This window comes from Melanotaenia boesemani, chromosome 24 (genome assembly GCF_017639745.1).
Source record: "Melanotaenia boesemani isolate fMelBoe1 chromosome 24, fMelBoe1.pri, whole genome shotgun sequence".
NCBI classification, from domain to species: domain Eukaryota; kingdom Metazoa; phylum Chordata; class Actinopteri; order Atheriniformes; family Melanotaeniidae; genus Melanotaenia; species Melanotaenia boesemani.
Window position 1 is genome coordinate 13,315,815 of NC_055705.1, and position 19,215 is coordinate 13,335,029.

Here is a 19,215-nt window from a genome sequence, read left to right on the forward strand (position 1 = left end):
ATTATACATACACACACACACACATAAATATATATATATACCATTAAAGCATTAGTCTCCCTTCTTGGATTAAGAAAGAATCTTTTTCATTTCATATTTTTTTATACTTTTTTCAAATAACTGATCATTTGGCAAATCCAGAGCCTCTTGTCAAATATTATGACACCGATATCTTTTTTGTAATTTAAATTTAGTCATTGGAAAGCTCATTACATTTGAAGACATCCTGTTAATTATTCATGTTCAGGATGACGGGATGGGCTGTGAAGGAATGCCCTCATCCCTTTGTTGATGCGTCTCTAAGGTTACAGTCTGCAGAGAGAAGAACTGCTGCGACCTGTTTCTAGGAATTTGCTCAGAAGGAAGCTATGTGACGGTATTATTTTGGAGTTTGTCGTTAAGTCGAGGCTGCATGGAGACGGGTCTGAAATCCGCCCCTCACTCGGTGAAGCGGTGGCAGCTGAACGGGACAGAGTATGAGTCCCAACGAGTCCCCAACCTGCGGTCCGAGACCCGCTTCAGCAGCTGGACCCCCCTTAACAACAAGAAACACAACCTACAGGTCAGAGGGATTTTTTTCTTTAATTTGTTTTATAACAGTATAACCTTTACGCATGCGTAATTGGTTTGGAATTACTCCATACATTTTTTTTTAAATCATGGTTGTGGTAAAAGCTAGACACTGCTGCTATGCTAATATTAAAAATAAAGAAGTAGAGGTTTAGTCAGCATTATTGGCTTATAAGTTAAACTTGACCCACCCTCTGTAAGAGTGGCTAAGAGTAATTATTTCCTTAATACTGCAATGTTTTTTCCATTATTCTGCGTTCTGTTTTGCATAACTATATTAGTGATTTACCATCCAGTAAATATCTTTTAGCTGTACCTTAAACTTCATTCAGTTTATTTCTTTTTAACTGAAAGCTTTATATGATGATGCTGTCCTCCCAAGTTCAAATATCTTCTCCACTGCTACCATACATTTCTGATTAAATGTGTTTCTTATTTATAACTGCTCAAAAGAAAAGTATGTTCATTGATTCCACAGAATAACAAAATAAGAGAGAGATAAGAAGAAGAAAAAGAAAAGTTCATATACTCTGATGTCTATTCCCAAATGTTCTCCCAGTTATTTGAGGAACGAGTGAACCTTGTGCTGCACTGGTTTGATCTGTGGACTGACATGCAAAGAAAACACCTGCTGCATTCACTGCTCACACGTTGCACTAAGTCGCAGCTTAAGTAAGACTTTATAAAGTTTTCTGTGTGTTTATATTGTGGTAATTCTTAGCCTGAACTTATACACACTAAAACAGATTTTAATTAAAAATATCTAACAATCTGAGCAGGTACTGCAAGGATTTGCTGATTGAGACTGTTCCAGTGACTCGAGTGGACTTCACAGCAGTTCTTCCTCGGTTTTTGTCCCTGTATATCATGTCCTTTCTGTCCCCTCTGGACCTGAGCAGGGCCGCCCAAGTCAGCTGGTACTGGAGGGTCTTAGCAGAGCAGGTGAGTGGTCTACACAACACATTTAAAATTGTATTTGTCTGCTGTTTCTTTTAAAAAAAAAGGGTTCAAAGCCTCTAAACCCTCTCTGCAGGATTGCCTTTGGGCAGGCCGATGCATCAGAAGAGGCTGGTTCCTTCCCTACACTCCTGGAGAAAATGAGTTTGGAGCATGGAAGAACCACTACATCTCCTGCGTCTCCACACTGGACCTGCTAACTCCACGGGAGGCAACTGAGCTGTACGGGACCCTCAACCAACAAAGCACGGATCCAGCAGAGGAGGAAGAAGAGAAGAAGAAGGAGAAGAGGATCAGGCAGAAAATCAGAGACAAGCTTCAGGAAGAGAGGAGTGAGTGAAACCAAAAGATGACAAGGATGAGGGTGTCGTTAATGTTCTTTGATTTTTCTTTTATTTATTTATTTCCCTCTGGAATTTATAATGATATATATATATATATATATATATATATATATATATATATATACATATATATCTTTTTTTTTTTTTCATTTAATTTCATTTCATTTCACTTCCATTGGCATTGCAAGGCTGATCCTTGTGGGGCTGGTGATTCCTCAGGCAACAGAGCTCTCATTGTCATGGCCCTAGAACTTAGCATAAAGGTGGAATCACAAAATATAAGTAAGCCAGTTTTGCCCACTGGAAGCAGTTACCTTAAGTTGATGTTATTTATAAGAAACATGGATGCCTTGCAGCTGTATCACCCTCAAAACGTACTGCATGTGGTTTTTGAAGAGCAGAAAGATTAGCAGAATCAAGAGCTACCAATCTGTTATATTTGCAGGACTTTCTATCCGAACAAGAAGAGCTTGGGGCAGCAATGCAAAACCAAAAGGAGCCATCGCTGGAGGGACCTTCTCAGGGGTAACATTTACCTCTTGGCCTTCCCTTTCCTGGCCTCCAAGGATGGTTGGGTCTTCCAGTCTCAGCCTGGACAAGGGACAACCTATAAATGCAACTCAGGTCCAGGGGAGAGTCCAGACCACCAGCGTTGGCAGGTAATTGTCTGCCTGTAAAGTGAAATGTAAGCCAGTATCAAAGCTTTGTTTTATATGTAATACTGTTAGTATTTTATATAAGATTATATTCAATAGTTCACTGTGTTGCTTTCTGAAAGATACTTTTGATTTATTGGTAATCTTGCTATGTTTTTCCTATGTCAGTTTAAAATTCTGCACATAAGAAGCTAAGACATCTAGCTCAAACTATAAACTTGAAACATAATGTATTGTTTTCTGTCATCAAACTTCATGCAAAAACAAAAAAAAGAAGAAAATTTCCCAAGCTACTGGTATTCTTTGTCAGACATTGCTGTTTTTTCTAGGGTTTGCATGTATGTACTAATGCATGTTATGTGTATTTCCTTCCAGTGAAAAACTGCCCAAAGCCAGAGGAATGTTATCCTCCTTTATCCACAGACCTGCACTCCCACACACATACTCACCCCATCATCAATCATCATCTTCCCTCCTAATGCTCATCTCCAACAGGATTCCTGCCTATGAGGTACTAGGGAAAAAAATCTTCACTTGTTTTTATCATAAGGAGGGAAACCAAAATGCAACAGAATAGGGTTTGAAATGAAGTTGTCTAAAGGGAAGCTTTCACAGATATTTCTCCCTGTTTAATCTTTCTATCTATAACTTAGCTGGTGCTGAGTGGTGTGAAAGCCGGAGTAATTGTGGTCCTGTATAACCACAGAGGGACTCTTTCAGCTCTGCTAACCCAGGTGGAGAGGGTTACTTCAGGGCAGCCAGTCCAGAGGGTTGGCCTGCTCGCTCCAGGAGGAACAGAGGAAATTCATCTGCTTCATGGTAAGACCTAATTATCCTGTTTTACTGCTAACTGGAACCTCCACTGATAGCACTTAAGTACAAATCTATTTCATGGCCTATTGTAATGTGAAGGTACCAAAAGCCTGTAGCTACCTTAACGACTTGCCAATAATAGTTTTAATTCATCTTAAATTAATTTTAAATTATGTCTGGATACCCCAGATCTGCAAGTAAAAGTTTTAGCTCAACTCATCCCTGTGCTGCTTATCTGGAACCTCATCAGAAAGGAAACAGAGCAGAGGTCCTCATACCTCCTTCTCCCCAGCCACCTCCTCCTCTTTCAGGGGAAAACAAGGTGTTACCAAGCTAGCTGAGAGATATAATCTCTCCAGTGAGTCCTCCTGATAGGGCATGACTAAAACACTTACCTCAGGAGGCGTCCAGAAGACATCCTGACATATGCCCAAACTACATCAAGTGGTTCATTTCCAAGCAGAGGAACAGTGACTTGGCTCAGAGCTTCTCCTGCACCTCATCCAGGGTGTCCCCAGCCACCCTATGGACAGTCAATCCACCTGTGTCACATTATGTTCCAACCCTGCTTGTGAACAGTTCTATGAGATACTTGAGCTCCTTCACCTGAGGCAGCATCTCATTTCCAGCCCAACGTGGGCAAGCCATAGAAACCATAGAATCAAACCATAGAAATAGACTTCAGTGTGCCCCATTTTAATCAGGTTTCAAACTGATTGTATAAAAAAGTTGATCTTTTTTACACAACCTATTCTCTCACCTCACCAATATATTGAAATGAACCTAAATCTTGAAAATGACTTTGAATACCTTTGAATACCAGGTATGACTTGTTTGACTTGTTTTGACACATTTATATAGGGAAAAGAGTTTCCACACCAGCTCACAAAATCATCCACAACCTGCCCATGTGCTGTCTCACCATCCTCAAGATGCCTAACGATGGCCGTGTCGTCAGCAAATATTTGAATATATCTATTATTAACATTACTGCGACACTCGTCAGTGCATAGAGTGTATAAAAGTGGAGAGAGACAACAACCCTGTGGAGAACCTGTGGAAGATGGGAGCTCATTAGAAAATGTACCATTCACCTTCACACACTGGGACCTATTAGTGTGAAGGTGAATGCAGAGGTGCCAGCAATTGCAGGTCCTTTAATGGCCACTTGAGGCCAGTTCTAAAACAAACTTAGACCTAAAGCAGGGTTATTCAACTCCAGTCCTTAAGGCCACTGTCCTACAGGTTTTAGCTGTTTCCCTGCTCTGCTTGCACTCTCCCAGTGGATCGTAAACAGGCTTGTTCAGAACCTGATCATAAGGTGTTGAAGAGATCTGCTTCGTCTGAATCAGGTGTGTTGAAGTTAATATTAATTAGCCCTTTAAGCAGAGTGTCTTCATGCTCTCATCAGATCACTTGCACTCAACTCCTGGCTGCATTAACTCAAGATGGCGATGGCTCCCCATAAAAATCTTTTCTTTAAACCAATGAATGGAATCACACTGACCTCTTTCATCTTTTTTAATCACTTAACAAAAAGAAGAACTTTGTTGTACAACCTTCTTTTTAAATGTGTCATGAACTATAAATGGTTTGAAAACTGAAAAATGATTCTCAAAATGACAATGTTTTTATTTCCTCGTCTACTGATCCAATCATTTGTTTAACCCTGAACCTGTTAGGGATCAGCCTATCAGAAAGGACCCTGCTGACACCTGATCACAGAGAATTCTGGGAAAAACTCTGCAGCTGGGTGGTACCAACTCAAGAAGGAGGCGGGATTGATATCTTCTGCTCACTGGCTGCATCTGGTAGCACATATGCTGACATACATACACACACTACTGTCTTGTTTACATTTCCCCATAAAGACAAACTCACTGACTGTCTCTTGCTACCTGTGTGTCCCCTCCACACAGCATCGGGTGTGACTCTCATCCGCAGTCTTTCTACTCTTACTGGTCTGGAGGTTCGGGCACCGGTGGGTCTTGCCACTGGAAGTTTCCAAAACAGTGAGTAACCCATTTTTTAGATGTATGGCGCACTTCATACTTAACAATTTAGTAAACTTTTGTCCCTATGTAGTCCTTAGTGAATGGTCTAGTGGTGATGTACGTACTGGACTCTGGGACCAGCAGCCAGCAGCTCCGGCGCTGCAGTATGTGTGTGACAGTGTGCTGCAGGGCTGGTGCAGACAAGCTCAGTGGATGGAGGAGGCTCTGGATGACCTGAGGAGCTCCCTACAGCCACAGCTCCAACAGGCCAGCCTGCAGGCCAGAGGCCGAGCTCTGGGTAGGTTTCACTTACCTGTTGAGTGAGATGCAGACATTCAGAGCTGGACTAGTGTCAGATTTAAATATTTGTGTAATCTGAGGACTCTGATCTCTCTAAAGAACGTGCTTATACATTTATAGGTTATTTTCTGTGGGAGAAAATCGGCCTAGACAAACTTTGTGTGTCCAAAGAGCTAAGTGAGGCGCTGACAGAAGGACTTACTGCTCTCACTGAACAGCAAGAGGTGTGAAGGGATTTTTAAGATGAAAAAATGTTGTCAAATAGAAAACAAAAGATGAACTGAGGTGGCCTTCCATTTTTAAGTGTGTACTTTATCTGTGCTCACACACTTTAAGACCAGACCTCTGGAGTTTCTCTCCACCTTCCTGACAAGATGGAGTAAAAAGGACGAGGGAGAAGAAAGTTATGAAGAGGACAAACAGACACAGAAAGCAGCAGAGCAGCATAGTTTGCACACATCCCTCAGCCCAATACCTAAGCTACCGCAGGTGTGTACTCTTTAAACTTTTCTAATCAGAGAAGACTGTGAGGGAACTTTTGACCAACTGTTCTTTTCTGTCTTTAGACAGCGTTAGATTGGAGGGGTGCAGTCGTAAGAGAGCTGCACCACAGCGAATGTCTTTATCTGGGGAGGCTGAGCTCCATCCTGAAGGTATAACCTGGATTTTTAACGTGATATTCATTCAATTCTAACATCACAACTCGTAAAAATGTTCCACTTATTATATACGACTGTCTGGACAACATCTGGGGATTATTTACTATTTGGAAGGGGTCCAATTCGTCTCAAGATGTAGAGTTTGTGATATATTTAAACCAATAATGCGCTATCTTTACCATGCTATATTTTTTGTTCTCATCTGTGAAATCCTCACAGTTTTCATCTTTTGTTTTGTCGTCCACTTTACCTTAAGTGCCAGTATCTACAAACTGTATTTCACTCATGTGAATGTCTTTGTATTGAAGGTGTACCAGGAGCCTCTTACAGCAGCTTTAAATTCCAACAGAACCATCCTCAGCTTTGCTGACATCCAGATTGTCTTCATCCCTGTTACAGTAATACTGCAGCTTAACAGGTACACACACCGTTTGTCTGTATGTGTTGTGCTCCCTGACTGTCCTTCTGTGTCCATGAATTAGCAGATGTGTTTTTGTGTGTACGTTGCAGGGTGTTTGAGGCAGATTTACAGACCAGGCTGCAGCAGTGGGGTGCAGAGCAGTGTGTTGGAGATGTGTTTGTGAAGCTCTGCTCAAAACTGAGAGTCTACACCAACTACCTAAACAACTACACCACTGCCCTCTGCACCATTGATAAGGTAAAGTCAGTGGTTTGTGCAGAGGAGGCTGTTAAAATTAGAATTTGTGAAGAATATGTAATTATTATAGGTAAAATATGACAGCAGAGGAAAACTGCTTGTTGGTTAGATCAGTGAGTTATATTTCTTCAAAGCTCAACTTTAAATTTGTTCCATTTAGATATGATATTAACGATGTACATGTAAGTTTTCTGAAGAATTTACTGATGTCAATTTTCATTTTACTGACTATTCTCTGTCATAAATTATTGAAACAAACTTAGACAAACTTTTTAGTGCAAATCAGAACCAATCATGTTTGCAAATTTTCAGCATCACTGACTGAACACCCAGTAGCATTACCAACACACACCTCAACAGGTTTGCTTATAGAATAAATGTAGCATAAATAACTCAGCTGAGAATCTGAATTAATAATCAGAAATGCATGGTATTTAAAATTTGCAGATATCCTCATGTTTCTCACAGTCTTCCAAAAAACTGAAACGTTCTCTGAGAATGAATGAAAAGGAAAATAACAGCTCCAGTTTGTGTGGAAAAGATATAATCTATGTTGTAAATTCTAGCTTTATAATTTTTTTTTAGCCATTTAATTGTGCTGTGTCTTTCTCAGTGCAGAGAAGCTAGGCCAGCTTTTCGGGCTTTCCTAAAGATGGCAGACAGGACACTTGCAACCCACATGCTGAGGTATTTGCACACGTACACAGTCATATTTATCTATAGCTACAAAAAATATGCACTGATTAAATTGCAATGAGCATGTGTGTGTTTGTAAAGCCTGCAGGAGCTACTGCTGTGTCCAGTGTGGAGAATACAGGAGTATGTGACTCTGCTTCAAGCTCTCTGTTTGCATACACACCCTGGTCACCCTGACTTCACACACCTCTGCTCTGCCCTCAAAAAAATGCTCCAATTTATCCAGTTCATGCAAAAGGTAAAACACACACACTTAAATCGTATTTTTATTTATCAGACTTGGATTTACTCCTGAACAGTAGCTTAAGTTAACGTTTCCTCCTGTTTCAGTTAAAGAGCAACTCGGAAAAAGACAAGCTGATGGAGGAAACACAGCAAATGATCCGGGGCTGCCCGGTAAGAAAACAGCTCTAGAGCCCTCTGATTTTTTTCTTTAGCTCAAACCATCCATGCTGGAGTGTTTTAATTGTATGATGGTGTATGTTTTGTATGTGTTCAGAGCCTTAGTGAAGGAAACCGGCAGCTGATAATAACTCAGGATGCTGTGTTGCTCAGGAGCCCAGATGAGCGAATCCCAGAGTCGCTAAGGTAACAGCTTAGCTTTTTGTCTTTATGTGGATGTTCCCTGTTTAAATGGAGGAATTTCTTTCAGATATTTGCTTGTTTTGTATTTACGAGGCCATCTAATTGCACTTACACGCCAAACTGTGCTTATTTTTTCAGTAATAAATTGTACGTTTTTAACTTTGCATTCCTTTTGTCTTTGTGCATGATTAGGACCTATGAGCAGGTGTCCGATGTGGGCCTGTTCCTGTTTAATGATGCTTTGGTGTTGACGCAGAGAAACGTGCGCCACACACCTTTTACGCTGTCTCACCAGAGCACACATACATTCTTGGCCTCTGTGGCTCTCCCCAGCCTGACTGTCAGAGAGATTATCCATTCACGCTGTAAGTATATACCATAAACACGCTTTGAGCCTCCATCACTCAGCTATTTAACTTTTCATCTGAATACTGACCAGCTTTCTCTGCAGATGTGCGTCATGCCTTTGTTCTAGAGGGTCCTCGTCGTTACTGGGTTTGTGCCACAAAGCGAGGTGAAGAGAGAGAGCACTTCCTGTCTGTGCTGCGTTCAGCCATAAATTCTGCTCTGACTGGACCTCAGTGACGATACACCTGCAAAAAATGTGGAGGTTTGGACAGAAAGATAGATAGACTAGGATTTATAGTTGTTTACACGATATATCATAAAGTTGCTGTCTTATTTGGGTAGGAATATACAGCATCAAATCTTATACAAACAAGCCTCAGAGCTGTTTGCTTCTTCATAAATGGGTCATAAACAGTTTTCCAGAACCTATTTAAAGATTTCTGTACAGGTAAAGATGGTTGTCAAAGTTTAACGTCTCTCCTAGAGTCTAATAAAAAGCAGCATTTAGGGCTATGTGTGTTAGCTTAAAGTTTAATAGATTGATTTCAGGCAGCTCATTTCTTACCATATTATATTGCCATGGTAACCTAGACCCAATCCTACTTCCTACCCTTTCCCCTACTCCTGTTGTTTCAGTATTAGATGCCACTGTCCTTTCAGGGTTAGGCCTTATGGTATCCCCCAGGTTCTGAAAAGAGAAACATTAACGCATGTAAAACCCCTGCTCAATAACTCAGTCATCTCAGATTTCAGTTCTCTTGTAAAAATGTAAAAGACACAAAAGGATCATGTGCAGAAAAAAACCTTTTAACCCATTTATCATTTTGTGTAATGTTGAATTAAAAAAACAAAATTAAATAAACTTTTATTCAAGTGAATTCATTTCACACTTTTTAGCCACGGTGTTATAGATTTTGTTGGTGTTTGGACTTAATTTGCCTTATAGACCCATTACAGCAAAAACATGGGTTGCTAATGAAAAAATAACTGAATAGTCTGACGCATCATAAGAACTTAACAGTCATTTAATGAAAATCACGCTCTCATTTATAGTCTATTTGTTCTTGGTTGAGTTGGCAGTGATATTAAAGCCCATTGATTTTTACATAGGGAGGTTTTCCTTGTTAGCTTTGGCTGCAGTTTTCGCTGTTTTCAGTCTGTGTCCTGCAGTTAAATTCCTCATTTCTTCAGAATTACATTTTGTTGTTCTTATGAGATATATGCAGCTTCAGATCCAAGTTTGCGACCAATCATCTGGAGCCAAAACTGTCTTTTTAAACGAATGCAAACATAGAGAGTCTGCAAACTTTGACTGAACTTGGCTGATAAAACAGCAATGTGACAACACCTGAAAAATATGGAAGTATGTTATTGTGTTTTTTATTTTATCACAAAGATGTATAGCAACACAGCACTGCACATACATCTTAATAACTTCTACTAACATTTTTTTAAGGAGCAATTCAAATAAACATGTTAAGCTAAAATAGTTTCTGATTTGTTTGTGCCAATTTCAGACGAAATTCAGGAATAACCTGTCCAGTCCTCTTTGATCACTTCCTGTCTTTTTGTGAAACATGTTTGTCAAACACGCTACACACACCTGCAGTAAACTGAGCATATTACGGTCACAGCCTATAAAAAAATGACTTGTACAAAACTCTTAACAGAAATGTGCAGCATTTACGTATTTATCTCTTTGTGTATTTAACTTTTCTAAATGCATAAGAAACATTTCTCTTATTTAAAGTATAAAAAGTCTTTATTGATAAAGAAAAATAACACAAATATCACATTTTTTTTAGAGAGAATCACAATGAAGAAGCTGCATTACAATGCATGAGACATACACTTATGTACATTATTGCCACTGTTTTTAAAAAATAATCATGTGCCCCATCCCTAGAAATGGATAAATAGTTGTTTCATTATCTGTATCTCACAACAGATACCGTCATTAGAGATGAATAGAAATACTCACAGAACAAACAACAACATGACCATATAACACATTTATTGTTATAATGTCTCTGTTTCATCGATGTTGATCACAGTGACGTCCTGACACAAATCTGTCAGGGCAGATGATATATCTCAGTTTTCAGTCAGTTATATAATGAATCTATATTTTAAATTGCATTTTAAAATGCTTCCATAGACACACTGAACAAAATACTTACACAATACACCTGCTGCATTTTGCAATTCTCAGAACAGCAGACGAAGATTTGGTAAAAGTGGAACAGGTAGTTTTTATGCCAAACACAGAAAAAAAAAAAAAAAGATCTTATTCTTCTAGATTTTTCTTTTTGTAATATTTGGATTTTTTTGGTGCAGGTATGCTCTAAATGAGCCTCTGACTCAGAAGATGTCACAGTCTTCTGTTCACGAGGTTTGGGTTGTTGTTGTGTGATGCAGGTGTGTGTGCAGACTGATCTCTCCCAGCGGTTACATGAACATGCTGCAGCTGACTTCTGCTGTGCAGTCCCAGGTTTGCCGCTGTGTTTGTGCCTTTTTGGGAGCTGAAACCCTTCGGTTTGGGGATTCTTGTCGGTCCTGGACGTCGGAATGCTTCTAGAGGTATCTGTGGGAGAAATATGGATGCACAATCAGAAATCAGAAACACACCCCAGAGAAAATGATGAAGATAAGGGGTTGTGTGATGATAAACCGAAGTAGCTAAATAGAGATCCGTTGCAATGTTAACAGTGACCACAAGATGGCACCAAATCATTTTTTTATTAACCTTTTACTACAGAAAGCTCCTCTTTAATGTTTTTAAATAAACATTTTAATACTTATGAGATGGCAAAGTTATGTGATTATTAAAAAAAAATGTTTTTAACTTAGCAATTACAATCAAAATGCATAGTTTTACTTCAAAACTGTTGGTCAGGGACCAGCACATTTTCTGAAGAGAACATTTAAAAAGAGGAAACTCAAAATGAGTGTTATTGTCTACTGCATAGAAAGCTTTTGATGGGGGTTTCTTTAAAGATTTCCATCTTCAGGATGAAAAACTTTTTTTGTTTTTTTTATCCCTCATATTGTCCCAGTTCATCCTGACGCCAACACCGCCATCATGCTGTTGCTTAGAAACGAGTTTTTGGTTGTTCCTGCAAAGCAAACCTCAAACACGACAAGGAACTCTCATGAGCAACGACGTTTTTCTCGTTTCTTTTAAACAACTTACTGCTCCACTTACTGTGCAAGCACTTTTTAATCAGTTTGTTTACATGTGGAGCAGCACGCCGAGATGCTGAGGCACATCACTTTTGGAGCACTTGAAACGATTTCCTGTTTACAGTAACAGATAAAATGTTTGCATTATAGGAAATCAGAGCACCAGCAATAGACATTCCTAATTTACTGATGCTGAAAAACAGTGCCTATGCTTTCATGGGCCACTGCTTTCAAGTTATCACATAATTGGCACATCGCATAATCACAGCTTCTTCCTTTTCCTTTTCATACAGTTCTGTATGTACACCACCTCAAATAACCCTTCTGACTTAATATTCTTGCATCATCTGACCTATTTGGGTGTCTTCTTTTACATTTTGAGCAGGGGAGTTAATTCCCTTTGACAGAATGTGTCATCGATCTGGTCTACATTTCTGCAAATGAGTAAAACTAAAACTCAGTATTTCCATGAGTTTCATCACATGACTGAACATAATTTCCCAGACAGCCCCACTGAAACCTCTCGGTGGGAACAGAGCAAAAAGCTTACATGTTGTCATGTGGGCTGTGAGATTTAGAGAATTAACTAAAATTTATAGGAAAGTATATCCATAAATATTCATATGGGGGTATAAATTCCAGCTTCAGTGGAATTAATGGGCCAGAAAATCCAAATGAGCTCCACGTCATGGGAGTGTTGTTGATTTTACTCTAAAAGACTTTAAAGTGTGGGTTGTTCTCTCATATATCAGCGGTGCAGAAGGAATACTTCTTCTGCCTCTTGCTTTGCTATATCGGCACAGCTGTTGCTGTAGCAACCAAACACAAGCTTTGTTTTGGTGCTTGTCTTGCAGTGGGGGCGAGGCCGCTCTCACTGCGTCCTCATGAGCCCTTTTGTTTTCACAAAGCCGCTGCTTATTGTCCTGAAGTTTTATTAAGCCCATCGCTCAAGGTGAGCACATTTCTCTGTACTTACTGGCATCGTGGGCTAAAATAAGGATATCCGCTCTGGCTTGCCGAGCGAGGTGATTAGAATTTCCTGACTTCTGGATTCAAATCAGTAGCTGATTTTTTAAAATAGATTCAGGATGTTTGGTGTTTTCTAAAAACACGAACAGAAGGGAGAATCAGTGAGGTCATTTGAGATAGTTACCCTCCCAGAAAGTCACTTTATTCTTGTTTTATCAGTCTAGGCTTGAACACAGTGTTCAGATTGATCTGTCTTGGTTCAATACGTTGAGCTAAGTTTATGAATCACATCAACCTTAAGTGAGTCAGGGGTTAATGAGGGTGCAGACAGTAATCACAGCTGCTGGATGCTTTCTTAAGTGGTGTTCTAATGAATAGCATCTTGTTTAGCTGCTGCATCACTTCACCGCAACCAGACAGTTTTAGATTTGCTTTCCACAGCTGTTCACTCATTCGACTTCATGCTTCATTGAATTATCTCCTCACTGTCTGGTGTGGGTTGGAGCCAGGTTTTGCTTTGTACCTTTGTGTACCTTGACAGTATTGCTTTAGTAATTAGTGCTACTGGAATATTTTAGTGTTTGATTTCATGAATATAGAAATGTTTACGGATCTGAACATAAGATGAAAAGAAGTGTTTTAACCTGGAGAAGGGACACTGGGAAGGTGTATGGACATAATTCCCAAAGATTTACTCTATTTCTTTAGTTTTTCTCCATTCATTCTTTCATCAAGCTGAATTTCAAAGAGTATATCTATTCTTACAAAAAAATGTCCTATTTTAAGTGTGGTTTTTATTAACTTTTATTTAGACTTGAATTCTTACTTTTGCACTCATATGTGAAACTGCAGTGCAAGAAAACCCCTTTCAGTGGTTCTTTTCCTCCCCTCTGAGATGTTTTTGACATCACATGTATTGTGACTTTATTAAGTGTGTGTCAACAGATAAAATCTTTACTACTTTTTCATCTCTGTCCCATGTGCTTTTTTTCCTGGTCAGGAGTATCTCTCTCTGACTTTTGCACAGTTAATTTAAACAAAATGCATGTATGTCTCCGCAAGCACATAAGCCCTTTTTCTAGGAATGCATATACATGGAAGACCTTTAGTAAGCCCTGCAGATGACTCATTTCATAAGACATGATTCATGAGAAAGAGTTAAATTAAACACATGGTTTGAGTTACTCTTCAGTGAACAGTAAGACTCATGCAAGAACACTGGGTTTGACTATCATCAAATACATTACTGAGTCTGAGACCCAAACATCATATCAAGTTTTCTAAAGGGGGCTATTCCATGTTTACACTATGTTTCTGTGGGTGTAATATTCAGTTGCTTGGCTTATATCTTTGATTAAAAGAAAAAATGTCGGAGATTGGGGGCAGATTCTCCAGCATTTAAGGTTTTGCTTGAAAGCCAACCCACTTATATGAAACATTGTAATCTCTATATTACTGAGCCACAGATAAGAACAATCCTGATGTTTCTCAGGAAATGAGCTCCAACCTTAAAACCGAGAGGTTTCTGTTTAAACTCTTTGAGGAAAATTGAGTTTCTATTTTCATATTCTTTTGAATGCAGAAGAACATCCTGCAAGTCTTTTTGTTTTGTTGGATTTCAGCTCAGCTTGAGTCTTTTTTATTCATAAGATACAGACATAGTAACACCAGCCTCTTGAAACTGTGCGAGCTGCTATTTTAGCTCTTTATATAGTATTTGTGTCTTAATGAAGGACATCTGATCATTACAAACCTCCATGTAAGTCTGAATTATCATGATGCAATTTATTTACGAAGGCAGGAAGAAAGCTGAAGTTTGTATATTTTAACTCTTTGTTTCAGCCATATATTGTTGCAAGTACAGTGAGGTTTTAATGGTGCATCAGCGACAGGTTTAAAGGTTTTAAGCTGAGTTTCCATTAAATCATTTCACTCCAAGTTCACATTACAGTGCTGTTCATTTTCGGTCACTGGGTTTTTGTGCTTTGGCTGTAGGAAGAAACTATGACGTCAACCTATGATTTTCAGTAAAAAAAACAAAAACATGTGAGAAAAAAAAACTTTTTTTTCTCTCTCTCTGTCAGTAGATATGAGTCCAAAGGTTTTTCAGATCACTTCCATCTGCAAAGTATTTTTATGCTCAAATATGACAATGCTAGCAGTAATATTTTAAAAACAAACTAATGTGAACACATTGGATTGAAATCATGTAAAAAGTTACTATGCATGCACCAAAATCAAACAGTTGATTTCAATCTAATAGTTTTCCTTGAGATTAATTCAAAACATGCTGGATTTAGTGAATAAATGAAATCGGCAAGCATGGATGACAAACTAAAACATAAAATTTTTTTGCACACTTTAATTCTCAGAAAAATCAAACAACTTAATTGTAAAGCAGTATGTGGAATATAAAGTATAAAACTGACATGGAACATCAGTGTGAACAGCCTGACTACTAAATGGCAATTGTGCCATTGTGTACAATACAGTAAGTGCACTTAAGTTAGAACCTGGTGTTACGTCAGATTAAAAACAAATTTCTACTGCTCTAATTTTTTTTTTTTTTTCATGCAGACAAACAGATTTTCTTGAATTCTTGTTATACAACACCAAGCAAACCAACCAAAACACAAAGAAAAACATTCAACTGTTTAAGCACATAAATGAAGTAAAACAGACAAGTATCAGGATGTAGAGTGTTGGATCTTATGAGCAGGATTTAGAACAAAGGATGGGATGGAGTTTTGGGGATCATCGGGTCAGTCGTAAGCACTACTTACTGTAATCTGTGATGGCCTTTGGATTGGGGTGGAGGTGGGCTTAATCATGATGCTACTTGTAATTTTGCTGCTGCCTTTAGCAGCAGGAGTACTGCAGTTGGCAAGCACCTGAGTCCTTTGCTCCTGGAGTCCAGGTGTGCTGCATGGACTCAGTGTTTGCGACGGAGTGCTGATGCTCTGGATGAACGGGCTCCCTAAGTGAATGTGGATTTTGTTATCCTCCGTGGTGATGACATTTGGCCCCGAGCTGTTGGACCGCTGCACCTGCCAGCTGCTTTGCCTTTCCGGGCTCACGCGGAAGACGGCATGCCCTCCGACAACCTCCACCGACTCCGTGGAGAGGGATCGCTCCGGGGTACCTGTTGTCACGGATACAATTTGTATGGGTGACATGGCTCGGTCTGGTGTTATAGAGCCACAGGAGTCTGGGGTCATTGCTCTGGAGTATGTAGCCATAGTGAACGGTGACAGGGCTCTATCTGGGGAACATGGCTCATCCGAGATGGAGGAGCACTTGGATTTAGTAGTAGGGGAAATGGATTTAGCATTGGGGGATATGGAAGCATTCTGGATGATGGTAATTCTTTGCTTGGGTGGACCTCCACTTGTGGGTATGACAGCAGTGCTGGTGAATGACTGGGTGCTTTCTGTGGTTGGACTGGTGATCTCTAGCGTTGCCGTGTTGTGTCCGTGGTCAGGAGTCACCTTAATGTGTAGAGGCTGCCCAGGGCTGTGGGTCAATACAACATCTCCAGGCTGGACGTGGGTGCCGTTCTGTCGCGGCTGCATTTTGCCGTTAACGTGATGAGGGGGGTCTTTGCATTTAAGGAAAGGTCCCCGTGCTCGTTTCATGTTGTTGTTCAGATTATTGACATTGTTGATAAGTGAAGGGCTGCATTTGCTGAGCTGAACCTCATTGCTGTAATTTGTGTTATCTTCAGGCTCGTTCTCATCGTACAGCTTCCCATTAACCACAGCACGCTCCATTGTATTAAAGCTGGGTGGTGTGAGGTCCAGTGGTTCTGTCTGAACCTCCTTGGAAGACACATGCAGGTCTGAAAAGCGCCTTCCATTCATTCCTGGGCGCAGACTTTTGCTAAATCGTCTGTATCTTTCAAGTTCTCGAGTGAGCGTCTCCATTTCCCGGGCTAATTCTTTATTCCGGACCTCCTGTTGGGTCAGCTTTCTTTGTAGTGTAGAGTGGTCAGTTTTCATGCGACAGATTGACTCCTCTGTTCCCATGTATTCATGAATCTTCTCTTTCAGTGCTGCCACCTCTCTGGACAAATGACTAGATTTTGCTTCTTCCTCCTTCAAGCGTTTATAAAGAACATGCTCTTGGTTGCACTCTTTCTTTTCAGCCAGTTGGTATTTAGAAAGCTCTTTTCTGGAAATTTCCAGCTCCTCCATCAGGGCTTTAGCTTTCTCTTGTTCATTGGTAAATCTTTTCTCCAGTGATTCAAATTCCTCTGTCTTTAATAAATCTCCTTCTACCACTTTCATGTCCTTTAATTTGCGTCGGAGGCGTTCAACTTCCTGTGTCAAATCTTTCACCTTGTTATCTTCCTGCTGGAAGCGGTTAGCAATAGGTGTTTTCATGTGCTCCTCTTTAGCTTTACTTCTGAGGTGTTCTCTCTCGATGGTCTCAAGTGATTGCAACCGTTTCTTCATCATATTGATCTTGGACTCTAAATCGTTGCTCTTCTCCTGCTCAGCTCTCAACTTGGTCTTCAAATCATCCCTTTCCTTCGTAGCGGTGCACATTTTTTCCTCCAGCTCCGCCTTTGATCTCAGTGCTTTCTTGCTCTCTTCAATTAGCTTCTCAGTGACTGATGTAACTTTGTCTTGTTCAGCATGAAGCTTTCCAGTGCTGTTCTGCACCTTGTTCTCCATTTGCTTTAGCTTCTCTGCCATTGCCTTTCTCTCATCCACAAGCATGACTGTCAGAGTCTTCAGCTTGGTCAGATCTTCCTTCAGAGTCATCTCGGTCTTTGCCAGCTGGCTTTCAGCAGCCTCCAGCTCTTTGACTCTGACTTTCAAGACCTCAAGCTCGCTGCTCAGAACCTTTGACACCATCCTCTCCTTCTCCAAGTTGCTCTTCAGCGAGCCGCATTCCTGTTTGCTCTTGCTGAATGCATCTTCTAGCTTTTCCAATTCTATAATTCTGTGGTTCAGTTTATCCACTTCAGTTTTCAAGTTCTGGCTCTGCTTGGACTCTTTCTCCAGCTTCTTGTTGAGGTCCCTGCAGTGGTCCTCCATTCTGATTAACTCTTCATCCTTTCCCTCCATTTCAAGTACTCGTTTCCGTAATTCTTCAAGCTCTGACATGAGGCTGGAGTTTCCGCACTCTCCACGGCTGATTTTGTCTCTCAGCTCCTGCAGCTCCTCCTCAGCTCTGCGCAAGGTCTTGTTGGTCTCCTCCAGCTCATCAAGCTGCCTGCTGAGAGCCGACAGCTTCTGGCGCAGCTGCCTGTTCTGGGCGTCCTCACTGGTCAATTTGGCAGTCATGGCGTCTTGTTCCTGATGATATCGACCGGTTTGGTCACGCAGCTCAGCCTCCAGACGAAAAACCTTTTGCTCCTCTTCCTGCAGACGAGCATTAGCTGAGCTCAGCTCTTCCTGAGCTTGTGAGGAACTGGCACTCAGTTCTTGGACCTTTGCTGTTTGTTGGTTCAGCTGCTCTGTGAGACGCTGCTGTTCATCCACAACCATCAACGCAAAGGACTTGAGTTTTGTCAGCTCTTCCTTTAGACTTGCTATCTTTTTGTTGTTTTCTTGATCTTTTCGTTCTTGGAAGGCCTTTTCCTGATCAATTAACAGCTTTAACCTGTAAAAAGAGGGGGAAAAGGGTAAACATGATCATCAAGAAATGTGATTCAGAATGAGCAGTTTGCATGTAGAAAAACCATTAAAACAAATTTTTTACTTGAACTGCATAGTCTATTTACTTTTTTTTTTTTTTTGTATCTATTAACTTCAATTTAATTCTGGAGCGATGGTAAACCCAATGCACAAGGCGTCTTTATTGGCTTATATATGAAAGAAACTCTACACCCCCAACACTGTCATTACCCACAGGACCCACTTCTCCAAGTACTGACACATCATAAACACTGTTATTTTCCCTACATTTTTAAGGAGGACTAAAGTTTTTATGTCATGGAAAATTTAACACGTCATAAAAAAAGCAGCACTTTATGGTCATAGTCTGAAATACCTGTGCCTTTTTTGTTTTGTTTCTCTGTTTCCACCTAATTCTCATGGTTTAGAAACCTGAATTATGACTGTAAATACTTGACTGTCCCTAAATTTTTAAAGTTTTCGTTGTGGTTCAGGGTTTGGCATGAAAACCTGTTAAGTCTGCTCTCAAATACGTGCAGAAAATGACATTCAATGAAATGTTGATGCTTACAAAATTGTTAAGAAAGGATGTTTCTGTCCAGGATATAAGCTGTTTATTAAAGTAGTTAATGTTCATGTAAAGTGCATGAGAATGGATAAAGACAGAGTTTAGAATCAGATAGGTAGAAGAAAGATAAGCTTTCTTATCAGAAACATGATGTAAGCACAGTTTTTCTGCTGATGAAGAGCATGTGATCAAAAATTTAAAAATAATCTGTCAAAACTAATATGAACTACAGAAATCTGTGGTAAGCATATGGGATATTTATATTTTTAGGTAAATTAATTTCATATTTCT

At 40.0% G+C, this 19,215-nt stretch overlaps 2 protein-coding genes across 6 annotated transcripts in view; one reads left to right on the forward strand and one right to left on the reverse strand.

Moving 5' to 3' along the window:
* Positions 1 to 327: 327 nt before the first annotated feature.
* On the forward strand, positions 328 to 9,455 carry LOC121635761 (epithelial cell-transforming sequence 2 oncogene-like). 2 transcript variants are annotated; one of them, XM_041979080.1, is made up of 21 exons: positions 328 to 562; positions 1,130 to 1,242; positions 1,350 to 1,512; positions 1,604 to 1,859; positions 2,317 to 2,530; positions 2,903 to 3,038; positions 3,181 to 3,346; positions 5,023 to 5,151; positions 5,260 to 5,352; positions 5,426 to 5,632; positions 5,755 to 5,858; positions 5,971 to 6,123; positions 6,201 to 6,287; positions 6,602 to 6,711; positions 6,804 to 6,951; positions 7,565 to 7,638; positions 7,729 to 7,885; positions 7,978 to 8,043; positions 8,147 to 8,235; positions 8,425 to 8,597; positions 8,684 to 9,455. In XM_041979080.1, the coding sequence occupies exons 1-21, from the start codon at positions 413 to 415 to the stop codon at positions 8,815 to 8,817; spliced, it is 2,922 nt and encodes a 973-aa protein (XP_041835014.1). In that variant the 5' UTR covers positions 328 to 412; the 3' UTR covers positions 8,818 to 9,455. The 2 variants fall into 2 exon arrangements, with proteins under 2 accessions (XP_041835014.1, XP_041835016.1); XM_041979082.1 differs by having other exon boundaries at positions 5,806 to 5,858.
* Positions 9,456 to 10,352: 897 nt separating this feature from the next.
* Positions 10,353 to 19,215, reverse strand: part of filip1l (filamin A interacting protein 1-like) — a 71,584-nt gene continuing 62,721 nt past the window's right edge. For 2 of the 4 annotated variants that reach the window (XM_041979158.1, XM_041979159.1), the window contains exons 5-6: positions 15,516 to 18,342; positions 10,353 to 11,164 (exon numbers count right to left, since the gene is read on the reverse strand). In XM_041979158.1, the coding sequence (XP_041835092.1) occupies positions 10,952 to 11,164; positions 15,516 to 18,342 (3,040 nt within the window). In that variant the 3' untranslated portion in view covers positions 10,353 to 10,951. Of the gene's footprint in view, positions 11,165 to 15,217; positions 18,343 to 19,215 lie in introns of those variants that run through there. The other 2 variants (XM_041979161.1, XM_041979160.1) reach the window with 2 other exon arrangements.